General features: G+C 49.3%; 1 protein-coding gene across 7 annotated transcripts in view; it reads right to left on the bottom strand.

The window, feature by feature from the left end:
- Positions 1–1,455: 1,455 nt before the first annotated feature.
- LARP4B (La ribonucleoprotein 4B) overlaps positions 1,456–19,127 on the bottom strand; it is a 91,297-nt gene continuing 73,625 nt past the window's right edge. For 5 of the 7 annotated variants that reach the window (XM_025000382.2, XM_025000381.1, XM_005214439.5 and 2 more), the window contains 11 exons: positions 17,774–17,877; positions 16,385–16,495; positions 14,616–14,669; positions 14,318–14,527; positions 12,268–12,374; positions 11,536–11,787; positions 10,563–10,608; positions 7,915–8,079; positions 5,718–5,836; positions 5,507–5,621; positions 1,456–4,765 (listed from right to left, as the gene is read on the bottom strand). In XM_025000382.2, coding sequence (XP_024856150.1) covers positions 4,493–4,765; positions 5,507–5,621; positions 5,718–5,836; positions 7,915–8,079; positions 10,563–10,608; positions 11,536–11,787; positions 12,268–12,374; positions 14,318–14,527; positions 14,616–14,669; positions 16,385–16,495; positions 17,774–17,877 — 1,556 coding nt within the window. In that variant the 3' untranslated portion in view covers positions 1,456–4,492. The remainder of the gene's footprint in view (positions 4,766–5,506; positions 5,622–5,717; positions 5,837–7,914; positions 8,080–10,562; positions 10,609–11,535; positions 11,788–12,267; positions 12,375–14,317; positions 14,528–14,615; positions 14,670–16,384; positions 16,496–17,773; positions 17,878–19,127) is intronic. The other 2 variants (XM_059892459.1, NM_001205573.3) reach the window with 2 other exon arrangements.

Genomic DNA, 19,127 nt, shown 5'->3' with positions numbered 1-19,127 from the left:
TATACATACATCTGACACTACTGTTACCTGTTGATTACAACTCAGTAGTTTAAAAATCACGTAATTCCACCTCTTAGGAAACATAAACCTCCAGGGAAATACCTGGTGTCGGCTGTGGCATCCTGTCAGCAGCACAGGGGTTGGAGCCGGAGAGCAGCACACAGCCTGACCCTGCTTACGGTGACAGAGCCCACCAGCACCCTTCACTCCCCGTCTTTACTGCTCTTTTCTGACCCACTTCCGGGCAGGCGTGACTTCAGGAATCTGAACTGGGTCTTCTCCAGCTGCCCAAGACCCAAGGCCTGCCCACATGGGCAGGGAGCAGCGTGGCTGCCCTGAGGGCCATCTGAGAATTCCCAGGTCCCTCTGCTCACAAGGGCCCCTCCCAGCCAGCACTGTCACCTGTGGGATGCTGGGCGCATTCCTCGGCCCAGGGGTTGTTCCTCGCGTGGAGGCCCACTGGCCCCTGGGTTGGCCAAGTGGGGGGCATGTGTGCATCTTGTTGACCTGCTGCAGGTCCCACCCAGCAGGTCAGGGAGCTTGCACTTCAAGTTCCGGGGTGAGGGGGTTGCCGTCCTGGGGATCCCACTTTGAGGAGGACTGAGCATTTCATGGTAGGAAGAGGATAAAGGTTAGGGGTGGGTTCGTCTGTCTGGACCAGGACCCCAAAGTCAACTGGCTGGCAGACAGGTGCAGACCAAAGGGGTCTGGAGGTAGCCTCACCCCCTGGCCCCACAGAGCCCATCAGACCAGGCTCCCCAGGCTGGGGTAGAACTGGAGCTTCAGCATGGCCCCAGGGGCTTCTGACAACATTGAGCAGCTTGAAATCAGTCGGTGCTCCTCAGGGTGCTGGGATCCTGTGTCCACAGGTGTGTGTGTTGATCCCACGTGCACAGGAACATGTGCAGGCTCCATGGCTGTCTCAGGCTAATTCAGTGGGGTCACACCTGCTGTGGACAATACCTACTGCACTGAAAAAGACCTGGTCTCCGAACAGACCTTGGGAGGTCCAGAAGCCTGAGCTACTGCAGGCATGGGATGGCTCCAAGGGGTCAGCGTGGGCATGGGCTACCGCTGAACTTAGGGTCAAGTCCATCACAGTTTCTGAGGCTCACTTAGGATTTGAACATGATGGCCCCATCTCTACCCCAGGTGACTTTATGTGGGCATCTCCTGAGTCAAGGACATTTAACAGAAGAAACAGAAGAGCCCGACACAGGGATACTTATTCTCGTGGTAAACCTTGGATTTAATGAACTGTATCCTCACCAATACTTGCCTGAGCGCCCACCCTGCAGGCTTACAACTGAGCCACAGCACTCCCACTGCAAGGACTTAAGAGATGATGGAACCCGTACTTCATTCTCACGACACACATGGATCAGACAAAATATTATTTTTTAAAAAGTTCCATTCTTGAAAATTATAATTTTAAAAAAGTCAAAAGAAAACCCAAACAGTGCCTAAATCTTTATTTTTCATAACCTACATTTTTTCAAATTAGACAGTTTTACACTGAATGACACAAAAGGAAACTTAAATTACCAATAGTTTACACATAAGCTTGATTCCAGTCTTAATGAAAAAAAGTAGAACAGAAACAGCCCTGGCGAGGCGTCCGTGCCCCTGCCCTCCTGCAAGCTGGCACCACGGCTGCTCCTTCAGGCCCATCGTCCGCTGCTCCTCAGACCTGGATGCAGACTCCAGCCACGCCTGCCCCGAGGCCAAAGCCCCAGTGCAGACTCCATGTGGCACCATGGTGGCCCTGACCACGTGGCAACATGACATATTTCTTGCCACACTAGCGACCACCAGTGGTGGTTACAGGAGGGCCTGATGAGAAACAGCACGACACGGACTCTCAGAGAGCAATGACTGTGCGAAATTCATGTGAAACAGGGTGGGACTCTCCCCCCATCTCTCCAAACGACACTGCACAATTGTCCGAGGAGAACGCCGTCTGTGCCGCCGTCTCTGACTCTACCTGAGGAACTGCCCGCAGAGAGATGCTACGTGGCAGGAAGCCAGACACCCCCATGCTTTCTGTGAGTGGAAAATCTCAGGAACCTCAGAAAGGCGGGGTTGGGGGACATTACACGGCTATTTGGCATATCACCCTTGCTTAATTAAAAGGATGCGATAAAAATGACATCCAAGTGAAGTCTAGACTTGAGGCTGCGGGAGCGGAGGCCTCATGTGACAAATGGGTCACACCACTTGAGGGCCCGGCTGCCGTCACAGGGCCACACAGCGCAGATGGCCCTCCAGGGAGGGACCTACTGAAAACCAGTGTCTGGGCTCCACAGGGCTTGGACTTCGGGGCAACATGCTGCATCGCTCCCTCCTCTGGCAGCCACATCACGGGGTCCTGGGCCTCTCCAGCTCTTCCTATAGTATGCACTGGTTTCGGTGGAACAGGTCAATCATTTCAAACTCTCTTAGTCAGCAATCTCACAACTACAATGAAGTAAATTCCCTGCTCCTTTCAGGGGCCTCGGAAACATGAGCACCGTGTGGGTGTCCAGGCCTTTGAACAAAGACGCTGCTCTCCAGGAGACGGGCCTGCTTTCCTCCGCAGGCATGTCATGCTTATTAGCCATTTGTGATTCTAAAGAGATTATTTTTCACTTTCACTTGCAGATCCTGCCAGTTTCCACTTTACAGATTATATTTTGAAAACCCTTTCACAATTAGCTGTGATTAGTACATACTTAACATACTTTTAAGAAGAGCATGAAAACATTCGAAGGTTTTAATCAGACTTCCATCTCCCTTTCGCAGCAGCAAAGAGGCAGAAATCAGTTCAACACACCAGTACAAGAGAAAAAGAAAAAAAACTTCAACAAATTAAAATAATATTCAAACCACAACATTGAGTTTATCTACATCCAGGTCAATAGTAACATTTATAATATATCAATTTTTATCAGATTTTTCTCTTTAGGGTACCTTTTTAATATGTTCTGATTATTTACAACTGTACAAGCAAAGCACACACTCCCAAGTGCACATATTTAATACAGTATCGACTATTTGCATTTACAGGATTTTTCAACAATCTGAAAAAAGATCAATTGTGTAAGATCTTCCAGGTAAATTACAAACACGGCTGCTAGTCCTCCCTACAGTGCTCACCCAGTGACACCGTGACAGCAGACCCCACTCATGCCAACCCAGGCCCATCTCAGAACTCTTAAGCTGTCCTATACAAAAGTTAAGGCAAAGTCATTTTCAAGTTTAAATAAAATTCAAGTCTTTAAATATTGGATGGAAATAATCTCTTTAAAAAAAAAAAAAAAACCCTCAGTCTTATTAAATAACGTTTTGTGGAATAAACTGTATGGTTACATTTAGCAGGAAATACTTTAATGTCTGCTGCTTAGAATACGTAAAGAAAGAATTTAGGCATTTTAAAACAAAATAATTTATGTTATGTTAAACTTTATTATCAACTGCTAGCTTTAGTGCATGCGTGTTCTTGGAGAGCAGCACTTGGAGAAGGGATCACTGACCCTGTCTTGGAGGTAAGGAGAGCGGGCTGGGACCCTCCGCCACCAGAGGGCACCACAACCACATCCCCCACGATCCGCACGGGGGCCCGGGAGGATCTGGGGGCGGTGCCGGGAGGACCCGGGAGGCCCGGGGAGTTGGGGGCGGGTGGGGGAGGGCCGACTGCGAGCCGGGCTCCACGCCCTCCCCACCCACTCCCCACCCACTTGCGGGAGCAAAACATCAGGGTACAATTTCGCGGTAACATGTCAGTGGGCTACAAAGTTTATATTTCATTTGAGTTCTATTCACAATGTGCTTTGAGTTTATCTTACATAACAGCCACTTGAGACTAGAGTGAGGAGCTGGTTACTTGCTGGCAGGACAAGAGGGCTCTCGGGGCTGTGCAGGTTTACTCTGCCCAGCGGACCAAAACCGGACTCTGCTTAGAAAATGCTAGAACCACCTGCTAGGCTTCCGAGTGAAGGGCAGCTCCCAGGCTGGCGAGCCCGCCCGCTCCCCCAGGCTGCGCTCACAGCATCACCTCAGTCCTCCTCCCTGGTCCTCAGCTTCACCCGGCGGCCTGGACATCTCAGAGATACGCACTTGCTAACCAGTTATTTTAAAAAATGAAGTAGCATAGTTCCGCTTAATTTAGAAAAACTCACTATATATATAGCTTGCATTCATAGCCACATGGAGGCTTAATAAAAAATATCAATTTGTTAGGATAAATGCATTTTCTATCCTGAAAAAAATCAGACTTATGCATCACCTCCAGTTAAGCACCAACCTAAAATAAGGTTTATATTAATTAAATCCTGAAAAATAGATTTTTTTCAAGAGGGGGGAAATCCGACTCATAGAAGAAAAATAACTTGCAGGCACCTTGTGGGCCTCGCCTACACTGCAAGCTCCTAGCCAGCGGCTCACTCACGTCCGAGCGGGATAGTGCCTAGTTGTGGCGACCTCAGCTCCTCGCAGCCCTCCCAGACTTCGGTGCTCACTGAGGGGGCCTGGGTGGGGGGCTCTGTTCTCTGTGCGGACGCCGCCCCAAGCCTGGGGGTGACGGCCGGCGGCCCAGCGGCCTCCTCTGGTCTTTGGGTGGTCCTGGGCTGGATTTGGGGGCGGGGGGCTCTCTCTCCGTGACCTTCCTCTCTTCCTTCCCAGAGCCGACCGGGTTTGGCTTCTGTTCTTTTGGGGGTTGCAACGGGGAAGACGGCGGCTCTCTACTTGTCCTCTGACAAATCTCTGCGTAGCTGGGTTTTCGCAATTCCTGGGAAACGGACAACTCTGGGATTAGTGTGATGACATATGAGAATCAGGTTCACAGAGGCAGAGGTACAAGTTTCCAGCTCTAACCACATTCAGAAGTATCTTAAATGAAGAGTTCCTACATTTCAACAACTGAGTTTCCCCTGGAGCACAACTTTCCCTCCAAGACACTCTACAAATACTTTGTAAAAATGGATAAAAGGCATGGAGAAGTAGAGTGCAGACTGAACTCCCAGCCTCTGGCCTGTGGGCACTTTCCAAGGCACAGACAAGCCCAAAGAGGCAGCAGACACCAGGCAGCTCCAAGAATGAGAGCAGCAGCTGCTTTTGCTGGCCACGCGGCCTCTGGGACTGGGGAAGAGGATGGCCGGCCCATATCGGGGACTGGAGGTGTGACAAAAGGAAAGTCAGAGGTAACAACTTAAAAAAGGGGAGGGGGTTTCCAGGTAAGTGGAAGCATGAAGCCTAAATGACAGAAGACGACATTTAAAGTCTGTCATCTCCATCAACCATTTGTAACTTAAAAATGAAAGGAAGAGGAGTAGGGTGGGAGACGGGGGGCCCGCTGATCCACGAGGCACAGGAGCTGAAAGCTGCAGCTCCTCAGATGATGAACAGCCACAGCGGTCAGCTGGAATTATCACCCAAGGCCCTGGTACCCTGTGCAGAGGGCCTGCTGCGCACGTGCGTGGCCACCCCTCTGGAAGCCCCTGGGCATCCCCCAACCCCTGCGGGCACATACCGAGGCAGCACCGTTCACCTGCACCGATTTACTTGCAGTGGTGCTCAGGGCCAGGGCAGGAGGCGGTCTGTCCACACTCGGGGTTTCCCTCTGCTTCTCCACCACCTTGGCGTCCCTGGAAAGATGCCACCGGGCACATGCGTGAGTGGACATGAGTGGGCAGCCCCGCAGAGGGCACTGGGCGCGGGGCCCCGGGCATGGCTGGACTTACTCAGGCGGGCGGGCAGGGGAGGGGGTGCGCTCGCAGGCTGCGGACACGGCACAGGGCGCCAAGGGCTCTCGCGGGTGCACCGCAGGAAGAGTGTTCGTGCTGGCATCTGCGTTCAGGCTCTGAAACCATGAAGAACAGTTCATCACCGCACAGAGGCACGTCCAGCAGGTCTCCATCAATGATCTTAAACACACAGCGATGGTGTCCGCCGTCTTCGGGAGCAGGCGTGGGCCGACCCCGGGCAGAGTGGACACTGCAGCCGCCCCTCCTCTGGGCAGACCCCGCCTGTCTCTAGCCTTCCTCTGTGTGCAAGCACAGCGGCTGGCACACCCACCATCCCAAAGGGACCGGACCGCACTCATCTGAGCTGCCGGCACCTGAACTCTCACATCTATAGCGCAGAGTCCCCAGCAGAGTCCAGCATGGCTCAGCCTTGCAGGGACATCAGTGCATGGCTCCACACTGACTGAACCTGAGTGCCTCGAGGGGTGAGGGCGGCAGTTCCCACCTGAATTCACCAGCAGCCCCTGAAAGCTGATGTGAACTCTCCTGACTCAACGGGAAGCAAAGAGACTTAGTCCGTTTAAGGCAGATACCTGGCGATAGGCAATGACCACTCAAACACACAGCCATTTTGTTAATTAAAAAAGGCGACAGAGAAAATAAAGAGCCAGAAGGGAGCCTGATTACCAACAGGCCTTTTCTCAAAATCTCACTCTTCAAAGCAGATAGAAAGTTCAGAAATGAGAACTCTGAAGGGAATAGCACTGCCCTCCCCACCCAGGAGACCAGGGTTCAATCTCTGGGTCAGGTAGATACCTCCTCCTGGAGGAGGGAATGGCTACCTAGGCACAGGGGAGGTGGTGATGGCAACCCGGGGGCCATAAGAACAATCATCTCTCATGATCTTGTACTCAAGGGTGGCGGAAACACGGGCGTAGAAATGCCTCCTTTGTGTAAAAGCTCCCTCACGCCCAGGGCATGTGCGGTGCTACTGTGCTGTCAGAACCTGTCCAATTTGAGGCCTCCCAGGGCCCTACACGCCACCAAGGTCTTCTGCTGAGAAGCAGTGACACGGGCCCTTCCAGCTGGAATCAGGCTCAGACTTCTTAAAAGCAGCATTTCTTTTCTCAAGATAAATTTCACACAAACTTGAAATGTTAAAAAAAAAAAAAAAAGTAGTAAAAAGAATTTTTTAAAAGCTATTTTTGAAACAGGGTAGGAGCCTGCTTGTCCTGCTCCTCTGCCCACCTCGAGGGGAATGGGGTCCATGTGAAGCTAGGACTGGTCGCACCAACTCTGCCATCACTCCATGGGGCACTGACACCTCAGACATCACTATCTGGAGTTTAAGGTATACAGTAACGCACAGGGCACATCAAGTTTAGTAAGTGCTTCTCTAAAATAAAACGCGGAACCCTCTCAGTCTCGAAGGCTAAAAACAGGAGCAGTAACCACACACCAGTATGAGACAACTAAAGATCTGGCTAAAGGGTACCACGACCCTGCCTGGCACCGAGGGGCTCTGCAGGGCTCCCCAGCTGCAGATGCTGTGGATGGAGTCTGCCAGGCAATGCCTTCCCCAACCCAGAGTGAGGGATTCTGACTCAGATCGGGGGCAGTAGGTGGGGTGATGGCAGGGGGAAAGGGCATGGGGGTGATGGTGGTGAGAGCCAGGTCGAGAGCTCAGTGGGGTGGCTGGGCGAGGCGTTCCGGCCCCCCGCCCTGGTCCTGGCAGCAGCTCGGTCCCTCTGCTGTTGCTGGCAGCAGAGCCACAGGGAGCGCCTGGCGCCCATAGTGCTCGTCATGCCCAGGATGGAGTCACTGCTAAGGAGTGACACCTAGGAGCGTGGAAGCCCACAGAGGTCACCGACCGCACCCCTGTATTACAGTACAGTTGCTCAAGCTTCTAGTTATTCATGTAGATTATTCAAAACATGTTATTTCTGGCATGATTCAGACTTTTCTTTTTTACTCTGCTGATCTGGAAAATGCAAGCAGGTCCTACAAAACAAGAATAATGACGCAACCTGCATTTTCTATAGCCCAGCAGCGCAGGCCTTCTCTCTGACCCTGCTGCTCAAAACCTGGGAGGCCACTGCGTCACTTGCCCTCCATAAGCCTCTTCCACACGTGGACACAGCACGCCTGTGAAGAGCAAGAGCAAGCATCAGGCTCGGAAGCTCGGACATCTTACCCTTTCTTTGGATGTTCCTGTGAGCAAGCCTGACAGCCTGTTCTCAAATAAGTCCTCTGTCTTCAAATGCCCTGCTGCCCCAGGCAGTGGGGGGAAGCTGGACAGGCCTAATTCGAAGCTGGGGGACGGCGGTCTGGGCGGCGTTGGAGACTGAGTCTGACTCCTCTGAAAGAGAAGAACATGGTGCAGTTGCCCAGGGTGGCTGGGCAAGAGGGGCTCAGAAACACCTCCCTGGTCTCTGAGGTCCTCAACCCTGCCAACGTGGTCACCTGTCAAAGGTCACCTGGTTAGGCAGCTTCACCCATGAAAGTGGAGCTGAAAAGGCAGAAGGAACCGCAGCGCTCTGCCAGCCACGCTCAAACATGCGGTAAGAGCTAGGTGTGTGTGACACCCAGATCTCCAGGCAGCTGACACAGACCAGTGGGACACAGCAAAGTCCCAAGAACCTGCATCTTGACATTAACCTTATTCACCTCCACACAAGTTCTGTGTTACCACAGCAGAGTCTATAATCTAAGAAATAGAGGATAAAGAAGAAAACAAAAGTCACGCTCTCAACTCTGTACAACTTATGTTAGAAATTTCACAAGGATTTCCATTAAAAAAAAGTTTAATAGAAAAGGGAAGGGGGGGTTTTAGTTACCTGAAAATTAACTTATTGAAACTCCTAATATTTTTAATCAGCATGTAAAAGCATGATATTTAACAAGAGATTCTATCACACTCCATGACTTCAAAAATGTAAACTCAGCATAATACTCAAGTAAAACTTAAGTCCAAGACCTCAGGAGAAAGGCAGTGATGTATTTTTTTACTGGAACGCTCCTAGTCAGCCTACCAGGAACCGTTCTGAGCACCCAGCTCCTGAGCTGAGAGAGACGAGGCGGAAAAGGGACGTGAGCTTTACACTGGGGAGAACACAGGTATTTTTAGCTGAATGGTGGGCTACTTGGATGGGAAGCCATGCCCTCCTGGGGCTTACTTCACAGGAAAGGCCACAATTTCCCAGAAACTTAACACCAACAGGCATCTCTACAGAAGTAAAATCTAGAGAAACTGTGGTAGAGCTCAGGAGCCCAGGTCAAGGATGAAATCAAGCTGACCACTGCTCGAGTATGCTCTGGGCCTCTGGCCGTCTCCTCTGCAGCCTGTGACCACTGCCCGAGTATGCTCTGGGCCTCTGGCCGTCTTCTCTGTGGCACTGGTGCCTACAAGCCGCCAACCGTGCTTACACGCGTGCCCTCCTCTGAACCAGGCTGCACTGTGCCCTGCAGCCCAGCACACGCTGGGTCATGCTCACCTCAAACCAATTTTCAGAGGCTTCACTTTAAAGCTCTGCACGTTTCTGAGGTGAACCCAGCTTTTCGGAAGACGAGCATTTCTAGGAAGGAAGACCTGGCTTTTAGGACCAAAGAGGCAGTGTTTGAACATTTTTAGAGTCTGAATGGCTTTACGTGAGGCCTGAGTGCCATCCCTGGTCCCAGGGAGTGTGGCCTGGCCTCCAGTTCATGTCTGCCACCTGCCTCTAAGCTGCTCAGGTGCTCAGAACACCTACTGCAGCGACGGGCTCACTGTTGAATACACACACCCACACCACGTGAGTGGGCATCTGAGTGGTTCCGGGCATGAACACACAGATTAGGAACACAACACAGAACGAGACCAGCATGGTGATGGGATACATTTCCCCCTGGAGATGATGCAGTGAGCAGGGGGATGACGCCTGTGGGGTGACCAGGATCTCAAGAGACAGATGCCCGTTCTGTTGGTCTTAATGTACAGGAATTCATGCATTCCAACTGGAATCAACCGAACAAATTGCCTTACCAAAGGAGTCACCAAAAACTAGACCGAATTGACAAATATGGTAAAATCAGGATGTTCACTTATTACCAACGTGCACTTTCTAAACTCTAGGCAAATAAAAGCTATGTCCTGTAAGGGGAGCACATAACTCGATGGCTTGGGGTCCAGATTGAGAACTGCCTCAGGGTCTTCTCCAGCTTCCAGGTGAGGAGCTCTGCATACAGAGCCCACGTCCACAGGCACAGCGCCCACAATGGCAGGTGCTTGCCCCCATCGGAGTGCTGCAGAGCCACCCAGAGAGAGAGCTGCTCAGTCACCAAGCGACATAGTCACCACTGTACGCTCATCATTGACTGATTTTGGGTTTGTCCTGACTGTAAGCTACAGAAGGCACTGTGTAGAATGCTTTCCACACAGCGGGTACAGAGAAAAATATTTTGAATGAAAAACACTGATGAGCTAATTCCTACATGGGAGAAGTTCATTCTGCTTGTCCAAACTCATGGTCCCGATAATTTCAAAGTGCACCACTACCTGGTTACCCACACAGAAAGCACCCATCTGGATGCCTGTGGATAGACCACACGTGTGCAAGCCGCCCCTGGGTGCACCTGTGTGCTGCACAGGGCACAGGGAAGTCAGGGGTTTCTCAGGAAACCAGCCATCACCTCCTCTTCAGAACATCGAAAGGGGCCATTATCACCCAGCCGACACCACATGGCGAGAAAACCGCAGGACCATGTCTAAAAGTTCCTTCTCACACCTTCGTCAAACCTCATGCTTGTTCAGTGTAAGTGGGATTGAAACGTCAGGCAAAAGCGGCAGGGCTCTGAGGTACTCACTGTGAACTTCTCCTCCCGCTTCTTCCGATAACCAAAGGAGCTCTTCCTAGAGAAGAGGAAAGCAGCAGACTGTGACCTTTTCCACTGGAAACAGATTTCACTGAGTACACAGCGTGTGCACATTTCAGTCTTCACAACTTTGTAATCTACTATAGATGACTTTAGATTCTAAAATCCCAATCTTATAAGAAAAACAAAAATTTTATAATAAAGAAGTAAAACTGAGGTCTAGATAGGGATATAAAAGAAAACACTGATTTAAATAATTTTCCCATTTAGAATTTCTGTTATATGAATATTCGAACTTCCATTCAGCTGGAGTGGCAAGGTGTATAAAATCCGACACGGAGCTATAAAGGTGAATTGCGAAAAAAAAAAAAAAAACCACCAGCAACGACGATCCATCGGATTGATCATCCAAGGGCACAGCGCCCAGACAGCCTGGTCCACTCCCAAGCCCCCAGCCCTCACTCCACAACACCCACAGGGCTTCCTCTCCCGTCTGCCAGCCTTTCACTCCATGGTTCCCAAGGCATGTTTCCAAGGTTCAAGGTCTAAACCACTGGCTTCAGTGCCCTTCCCCAAACTTGGCTCAAGCCCAGCAACAACCCCACCTTCTGAATGGATGTCATGCAGGCCTGAGGGCACCAAGACACTTCACTGCCCTGATGGCTTCCACGGTCTGAAAATCCATACAGCTGCCCAGCCAGGGCCAGCACGTTAATGACCAGGACCCAGGGTCTGGCCCACCCTTGGTTCCCACGGAACAGTGTCCTGTCACCATAAAGATGGGACCAGTCAAGTCTCTGCTCTAAAAGTAACCAACCCTGTGAGTGACTATACAAGACCTTGGATAGTTATAGCCTTCCCTTTGATTTTCTGTGAGGGACATTTAAATTCATGGAATTTGACATTACTAATAGTTTTATGTAGTGCCCACAGTACCCGTCCAACAGAAATCATGAGCACTCACCTCCCTCTGCCTAAGCCCGGGGAGGACTCGAAGCTGCTCTGCTCCACGCGCCCGGGCCCCACGTCTCTCTTGGCAAAGGCCGGAGGGTTCTGGAGCCGAGCTCGCGGCTGAGCTGTCTGCCTCACTTGTGGGCTGCGCACACCGTTCATCAAGCGGTCAGCAGTGAAGTTAAATATGGAAGGACTTTCCAGCAGCCCAGGCCCCCTCTCTGCACTGGGGATGGCATGGCGCAGGTGAGACTTACTAGGATTCCTGCAGACATAACGTTTGTGCACACTGAGTTCCCAAACGATCACGGTTTTAGGAAACAGGTGTGCCAACACAGAAATGGCTGAGCAAAAGGCTGTTCTCTACTTAGGGAAAATATTAGCAATGATACTTTAAACAGTCAGCTCCTGACACGTCTGGTAAAGCAAACCTAAACACAGCATCAGTGTTCTGTGTGGCTGCAGCTACATCCGAATGAAAAGCAGACGTGCACCAAGGCAGTGCACCCGTCCCCACAGGGCACGGGGGCACACACAGCAGGGAGCTCCGTGCTTGAGTCTTTCACCCCAGTGGGCGGGACTGCTCGTCACACCCACCGTCAGTGAGCAGGGCATAGCCTCTCCACTGAGTGTGACCACTGAGCGTGATCACACGTACCTGCTAGCCTTTGGCAGTGCACAGTGTGGCAGCGACCTCCTGTTACAACCCTGCAAAGACTGCAACCTTCCCCTCTCACAGACTTGCCTGCTCCTCGGAGGGTACTGTCTGAGTGAAGCCAGAGGAGATGCGGCAGGTTTGAAGGTTGGAGACGTGAACCCATTTATAAATCCAGTATTTGGAAATGGCGTTACCTAGAAAACAGACTTCAGGTTGGTTATGTTCACATCACACTTGGAGCACTCACTGCAGAGAAGAGCACTAGGCAGGATGACTGCCAATGGCCAAGGTGTCCTGAGAGCCCACAGCAACCCCTAGGAATCTGCCTCACACACAAAGAAGGGAGCACCTGCCCAGAAGCCCACCCCCTGGCCCCCACCTCCCTCGTTGAGCACAGGAAGAGCACGGGACCCACTCGCTCGTTTCCAGAGTCCCAGTGCCCAGGCCAACACCCCCACTGTGCCAAAACCAAGCCAGCAACTCTTTGTTCCTGGTGACTTCAATAAAATCCATCAGAGTCCTCAATCCTAGAGACAGTCAGGGATCTGTGTCATAATCATGACCTCTGAGAGGCTCTTTTAACCTCACCTGCATGTAAGTCTTGGACTGAATACCATGGTATTTTCAGATTATTCATAATTATGCCCCAACTCACAATTCATGGTAATATACTACATATAAATATACTAACATATTATGTCAGAAAAAAATTAAACAGGGTCACAGTGCCCTTAAAAGACACAATACTAAATATAATCTTAAAATGTAAAATAGCTTAAGTGCAGAATTTTAAATATCAGCCCATTGTTTTAAAAAATCTGTCTCAAAAATAAGATAAAACTTAGTGTTGAAATGGTTCTTTTTAAAAAATGATGAAGAGGGATCACTCCAGTTTTCTGGATTCTGAAGTGGTTTCAAACACTTTCTGTATAAAAAACGTTCCTTGATTGATCCAAGGCATTTAACCCCCAAGTGCCACCCAGTTCCCGCCTACATTAAATTGAAAGGAAGAGTCAAAAAGCTGGCGATTCCTCTTAACTAGAGCTAACCGAAAGCTATAATAATAGGATGACTAGAAACAGTTCAAGACCGAAATAAAACCATTCAAAAAGAAAATGAAACCAACAAAAGGGAAATTCTGAGGGAGAAGGATGCAGTGAAAGCTGTGTTAGCACCTCTGAAGTTCTTCTGTGGAACCATTGTGTACTTAGAAACATACCCATCACACCAGAACTAGATTCTGAAGACTGTAAATCATGGAAGAACACTTGAGATCAATCACCTCGTATGTGCAGTTTTACACATAAAACTATGGAATTTAAGTAACTGTGCTCAAGAGTTTCAATAAAAATAAACTGGTTGCTAAGGCAGTTGGTAACACAACTTGTTGAGAACTAACTGGCCCCATCTCACCACTCCTGCTCACAATGACACAACCTGTTTTAGAGCAGTTGCTGGGCCTCACATGGCCCAGCCAGACCAAAGGGACCAGCCACTTGTCCAGACGACTGATGCGGAGGTGAAGGACAAACACAACTAGAGCCCAGAGACAAAAGCACACAGTAGGCCTCCTCTGGAGCAACCATTCGCCTGAGAGTGATGGACACTGCCACAGTCCTAGTTTGCAAAAAACCAAGCATTGGCAAAGTGCAGTGAAGCCTGCCATCTGTCCTCCACTGTCCGGGACTGTCACAAGCTTAGGAAACCCCACTCTCCCCTTCAAACCACGTCCCACTGCACCCGTTCTGTGCTCAGAAGGGCCCAGCTATCCCACAGCTCATGACCACATGTCATGCTGTTCTCAGGGCTACACAGCTAGGAGAGGAAACACACGACAGGAGGGAGGCAAACGGGCAAAGGATGGGGATTACATCATCAGAGATTTCTTCAAGTTTTTGGAGCTATTTATCTCCCAGTGACTGAAAACCCCCCACGGAGCGTCAAGGCCCATCTGACCGCACCACCTGAACTGGCATCCCCCTAGAGGAGGTCTCTACCGCCAGCCATCTGAACTGGCATACCCCTTAGAGGAAAGTCTCTATCACCCACCATCTGAACTGGCATCCTTTTAGAAGAGGGCATCTACTGCCCAGCACGCCAAGGGTCTGCGACAGGAGCTCCAGTAAGGCCAACTCACCAAGGGCGGGTCAAGATAGCTGTGTGTCGCTGACCACGTCTGGGGGGCTATCAGGCTGTAGAGAGGGAACTGCTGCTGGGGACTATAGACTGGAGGTAAGTAAAACGACGCCGTGTAGCGCTGCTGTGTGTAGAGGCTCATGTCCAGAGGCCTAAAGCCATTCTTTGGCAAAAACGTGTTTATAGCTATTGCCTTCGCCTTTATCCGTGCCTATGTGAAAACACAGAAGTTTCTGTTATTAATAGAATACTTAAGGACACTGATCTGCAGGTAAAGCATAACCAATGGTCTTGCTTACCTTAATCGGTTTTCCTTGAAAGGTTTTGACTTCTTCTCTCAGATACTTGTAAGCCTGAGGACAAAATCATCCATAATACCATTGTGTTAATCTTATAAGATGAACCTACAATTAATTCAGTACCTTGAGTAAGCAATTATGTAGTAGAATATGGTGGATGAGACCTAGAACAAGGATTCTTCACCTTTTTTGGGTCATGGATTCCTTAAAAGATCTGGTAAGAGCTATGGAGCCCCTACCCAAATTCTCAAATTAGTATGATGTTATAAATAGATTACCCATCAATAAAGAGAAAAAAGGAAAAAAATACTCACGAGCAGTATCTGTATATAATTTAAGTGTTAACAGAAAACACACAGCAAGAGTCCTCACCTGGGAGAACACCAAGCTCCTAGTAATAGGCCCATGGGCACTCAGAATCACAGGGCTCGGGGTTACAATGTTCAGAAGTCACTAGTTAGACAGCTCCTTGCTCATCTCCAAGTTCTCCTATGTAGCTCTGAGGGCTCTGCATCCCCCAAGTTGGCCGTGTTCTCCACACTGGTGGGGGGCTGGAGAGGCGGCTGGCACCCGATCCACACACCTGCCTTCTCTCACCTCCCATCACCCTGCTTCTCCTGGTCCCTCTCTTTCCCTCCATTCAGGTAAAACTTGTCTTTCAGGCTCCTCTCTCTCTCTCTCTTGAAGCCCCTGCGGTCTCGCCATGCACACCTTACACTCCAGGGCTGTTCCTCTACACAGGCGAGTGCTTCCTCTGAACACGATGCTTCCTTCCACGGTAGGGAGCCATCTGAAAGATCCCGCCTCCCCCAGGGCTCCTCAGTGCCTTCTCATGCACCTCATAACACAAGGCTGCCCAGGTAACGTTAGAGTCAGGCACAAATTTCCTAAATGCTTTTCCAAATATTGAAATCATTCTCTGCACAGAGATAAGAACAGAACCAGTTTTCCTGGGCTGCCCATGTTACACGTCCTTAGAAAATAATGCCTATGTTCTGCACACTGCTACAGAACTGTCTACACACACACACACACACACACACACACACCCCTATTTAGGATTTCCTTGCACTTTAGGTTCCCTGCAGATGGTGACTGGAGCCATGAAATTAAAAGATGCTTGCTCCTTGGAAGAAAAGCTATGACCAATCCAGACAGCCTATTAAAAAGCAAAGACATTACTTTGCCAACAGAGGTCCATCTAGCCAAAGCTATAGTTTTTCCAGTACTCAAGTATGGATGTGAGAGTTGGGCTATAAAGAAAGCTGAGCGCTGAAGAATTGATGCTTTTGAACTGTGGTGTTGGAGAAGACTCTTCAAAGTCCCTTGGACTGCAAGGAGATCCAACCAATCCATGCTAAAGGAGATCAGTCCTGAGTGTTCACTGAAGGACTGATGTTGAAGCTGAAACTCCAATACTTTGGCCACCTCATGCGAAGAACTGACTCACTAGAAAAGATCCTGATGCTGGGAAAGATCGAAGGCGGGAGGAAAAGGGGACGACAGAGGATGAGATGGTTGGATGGCATCACCAACTCAATGGACACGAGTCTAAGTAACCTCCAGGAGTTGGTGATGGACAGGGAGGCCTGGCATGCTGTAGTCCATGGGGTTGCAAAGAGTCGGACATGACTAAGTGACTGAAATGAACTCATAGCCAATCGTCACCCCTGTGCCCACACTGAGCCCTACCGTGTACTGACTGCAAAGTGCTGGTAAACTGCACTTCAAAGGGGGTATGGGGCAGGGGTGCACAAGGAAGAACTTACCTGTTGTGCATCAGCTTCTGTTTCAAATGTAATAAACCAATTATCATTATAGGCAAATTCACAGTTTATAAATCTCGGTAAGTTATCTCCTTTAAATAGTGCTTCTACTTCCTACAGGAAACAGAGAGAAGTTGGAAATTAATTCTCAACTGTGCACCGTTTGTCTTCACTAAAGAAACATGAGGCCTGTTCTTAAGGACAGACGCTGAAAAGACAACCCCAGCTCACCGAAGTCCAGGGCTCTCTCTCCAGGTGGCTGAAGTAGCTTCCAGAATTACGATCCCATTGCGACAGGAAATAAGCTCACAACCCACTGACAGCACTCCCAAACCCCAAGAGACCAGTAATTAAATTAACAGGAAAATACCAGTAGGCTAACAACGACACAATTTAGAGTGGGAGAAAGATAATTTAAGAAATCAAAAAATGAGCTGGACTTTTGAGACTAACCAGATTTACCCTCCCACATAAGATAATCACAAACAAAAGATAAAATATATGAAATAATGGCTTTCAGACAGTGTAGGACAGCATTCTGTAAGAAGAACAGGTACAGATGTTCTAAGAATGCCTGACTCATGGGTGGGGCTTCCAGGATGTGGTGTCAGGAGGGTGGGCACAGGCCTAGTACAAAGCTACAGAACTCAGGGGGTTCCCCCAAAGCTCTGTGCTTAGGACACAGTAACCTGGAATGGAGAGAACTACCCTCCTCCCCCAGAGTTCTCCAGGATCAGGGAGTGTCTAGCAGCCAGAGTGGAAAACGGAGCTCACTCGGGACCACAGGCGGAGCCCTCAGGAAGCACTGGCCCAGGGCAAGGCCAATCTGCTTCCACGGGTCCAAGTCACTGAAGTAAGTCGCAAACAGCTCAGGAACATGCACAGGAAGGAGCACAAAACACTCCGTACCCAAGAAAGTAAAACCCCAAATACCTGGCATCCACCCTAAATTTGCTAGGCGCACAAAGAAATAGAAAAATATGACTTACAGTGAAAAAAATCAACCACCAAATTAGACCGAGAAATGCACCGATACTAGTATGTTGGCTCGAGTTGAGCACAAGCCACACGGGTGCGCACAGCACCCCTCACCATGAAAACACTTGCTCTGAGAGTTATTCAACATGAATATGTTCTCTGTCTCAACTTGGTGGTTTACTATTTTTACTTCAAAATGAGTAAGTATTGAAATCTTTTTTATTTCTAACTTCTAAATACTCAATTACCATAAACTCTATTTTTTTTAATGTAAAATGTACAGTGAAGTCTTGAGACCGAAAAGTGTTATAGTATGTATTTTTGGTTTCAAATACATCTCCCTAAAAACCACAGAACAAAGGAAAAAACATGCCTCCAAAATTCCAAGTGTCTTTCCGAGGAGAAAGGACTTACTTCTACAGGGGTGGACTCAGGTATCTCACGTAGTATCACTATGCAACGGTTCTGATTTGGCCTTACTTTCTCTCCCTTCTCATCCACTTGGACTAAAGGTAAAGCTGTAAAGAGAAGAGAAACGGACAGTACACAGATATTAAAATAAATCCACTATCTGCACTCCACTGCGATCTGATGGAGATACTCCAGCAGGACATATCAGACCATATTCCCAGGCACATTAAAGAAAGCTGTACACAATGGGGAAACCATCAGATCTGTGACAATTAAAACAAACTATGGAAAGGTTCAGACCAATCTCATGTGTTACATTTAGGGGCTCTGGGGAGTCCTGCAGGAGCTGCGATGGAGGCAACTCTGTGACATACGCCCTCCACAGCTTAAACCACCCCAAGCCCATTACAATGCAAAACAAAGGCTTTCTCCTTTCTATAATTCCCCTGTCTCCTTACAGCTTGATTCTGAACTCCGAGAAGCTGCCACACTCTTCCCTCAGCCTCTCCTGCTGCTGCTGCTGTTGAGTGACTTCAGTCATGTCTGACTGTGCAACCCCATAGATGGAAGCCCACCAGGCTCCCCCGTCCCTGGGATTCTCCAGGCAAGAACACTGGAGTGGGTTGCCATTTCCTCCTCCAATGCATTAAAGTGAAAAGTGAAAGGGAAGCCGCTCAGCTGTGTCCAACCCTCAGCGACCCTGTGGACTGCAGCCTTCCAGGCTCCTCTGTCCATGGGATTTTCCAGGCAAGAGTACTGGAGTGGGGTGCCATTGCCTTCTCCCAGCCTCCCCTAGGGATGGATATTCCTTGACCACAGTCCACCATCGAAACAAGGGTCAGCACTGCCAGCCAGCATGGGGACAGGCCCAACTCAGGTTTCACTAGCTTTTACCTTATCTCCTTTTTATTGGGTTTTATTTTCTGGAGTCACTCGTTGAGAGTCTATCACAGGCAGACTCGGGTCACCACACAGCAACATCACAACCAGGGCCCAGAGCTGTGCACCCCTGTGCAGACATGCATTACTACCCCCAGGAGTGGAATCATCATTTCATGATAGGTTCACTAATGTGAGAGGACGATAAGGGAATACTATGAAAAAGTTCAGGCTAATAAATTAGACAAGCTACATGAGATTGAAACATTCCTTAGCACCAAAGCTCACGCTTGGGAAGTAAGGTCTATGAGAGAAGAACGCTCAAGGCTCACAAGGTTTCTGGAAAATCCTATCAAACATTAAGAAAGAAATAACACCTATTTTACAGTACAAACTCTTCTGAAACACTTAAGACAATACCTTCCAATCCAGCCTATGAAGCCCAAATAGAAATACCAATAGAACCTTTTGAAAAACC

This window comes from Bos taurus, chromosome 13 (genome assembly GCF_002263795.3).
Source record: "Bos taurus isolate L1 Dominette 01449 registration number 42190680 breed Hereford chromosome 13, ARS-UCD2.0, whole genome shotgun sequence".
NCBI classification, from domain to species: Eukaryota; Metazoa; Chordata; class Mammalia; order Artiodactyla; family Bovidae; genus Bos; species Bos taurus.
This window is presented reverse-complemented; position numbering and strand designations above follow the sequence as displayed.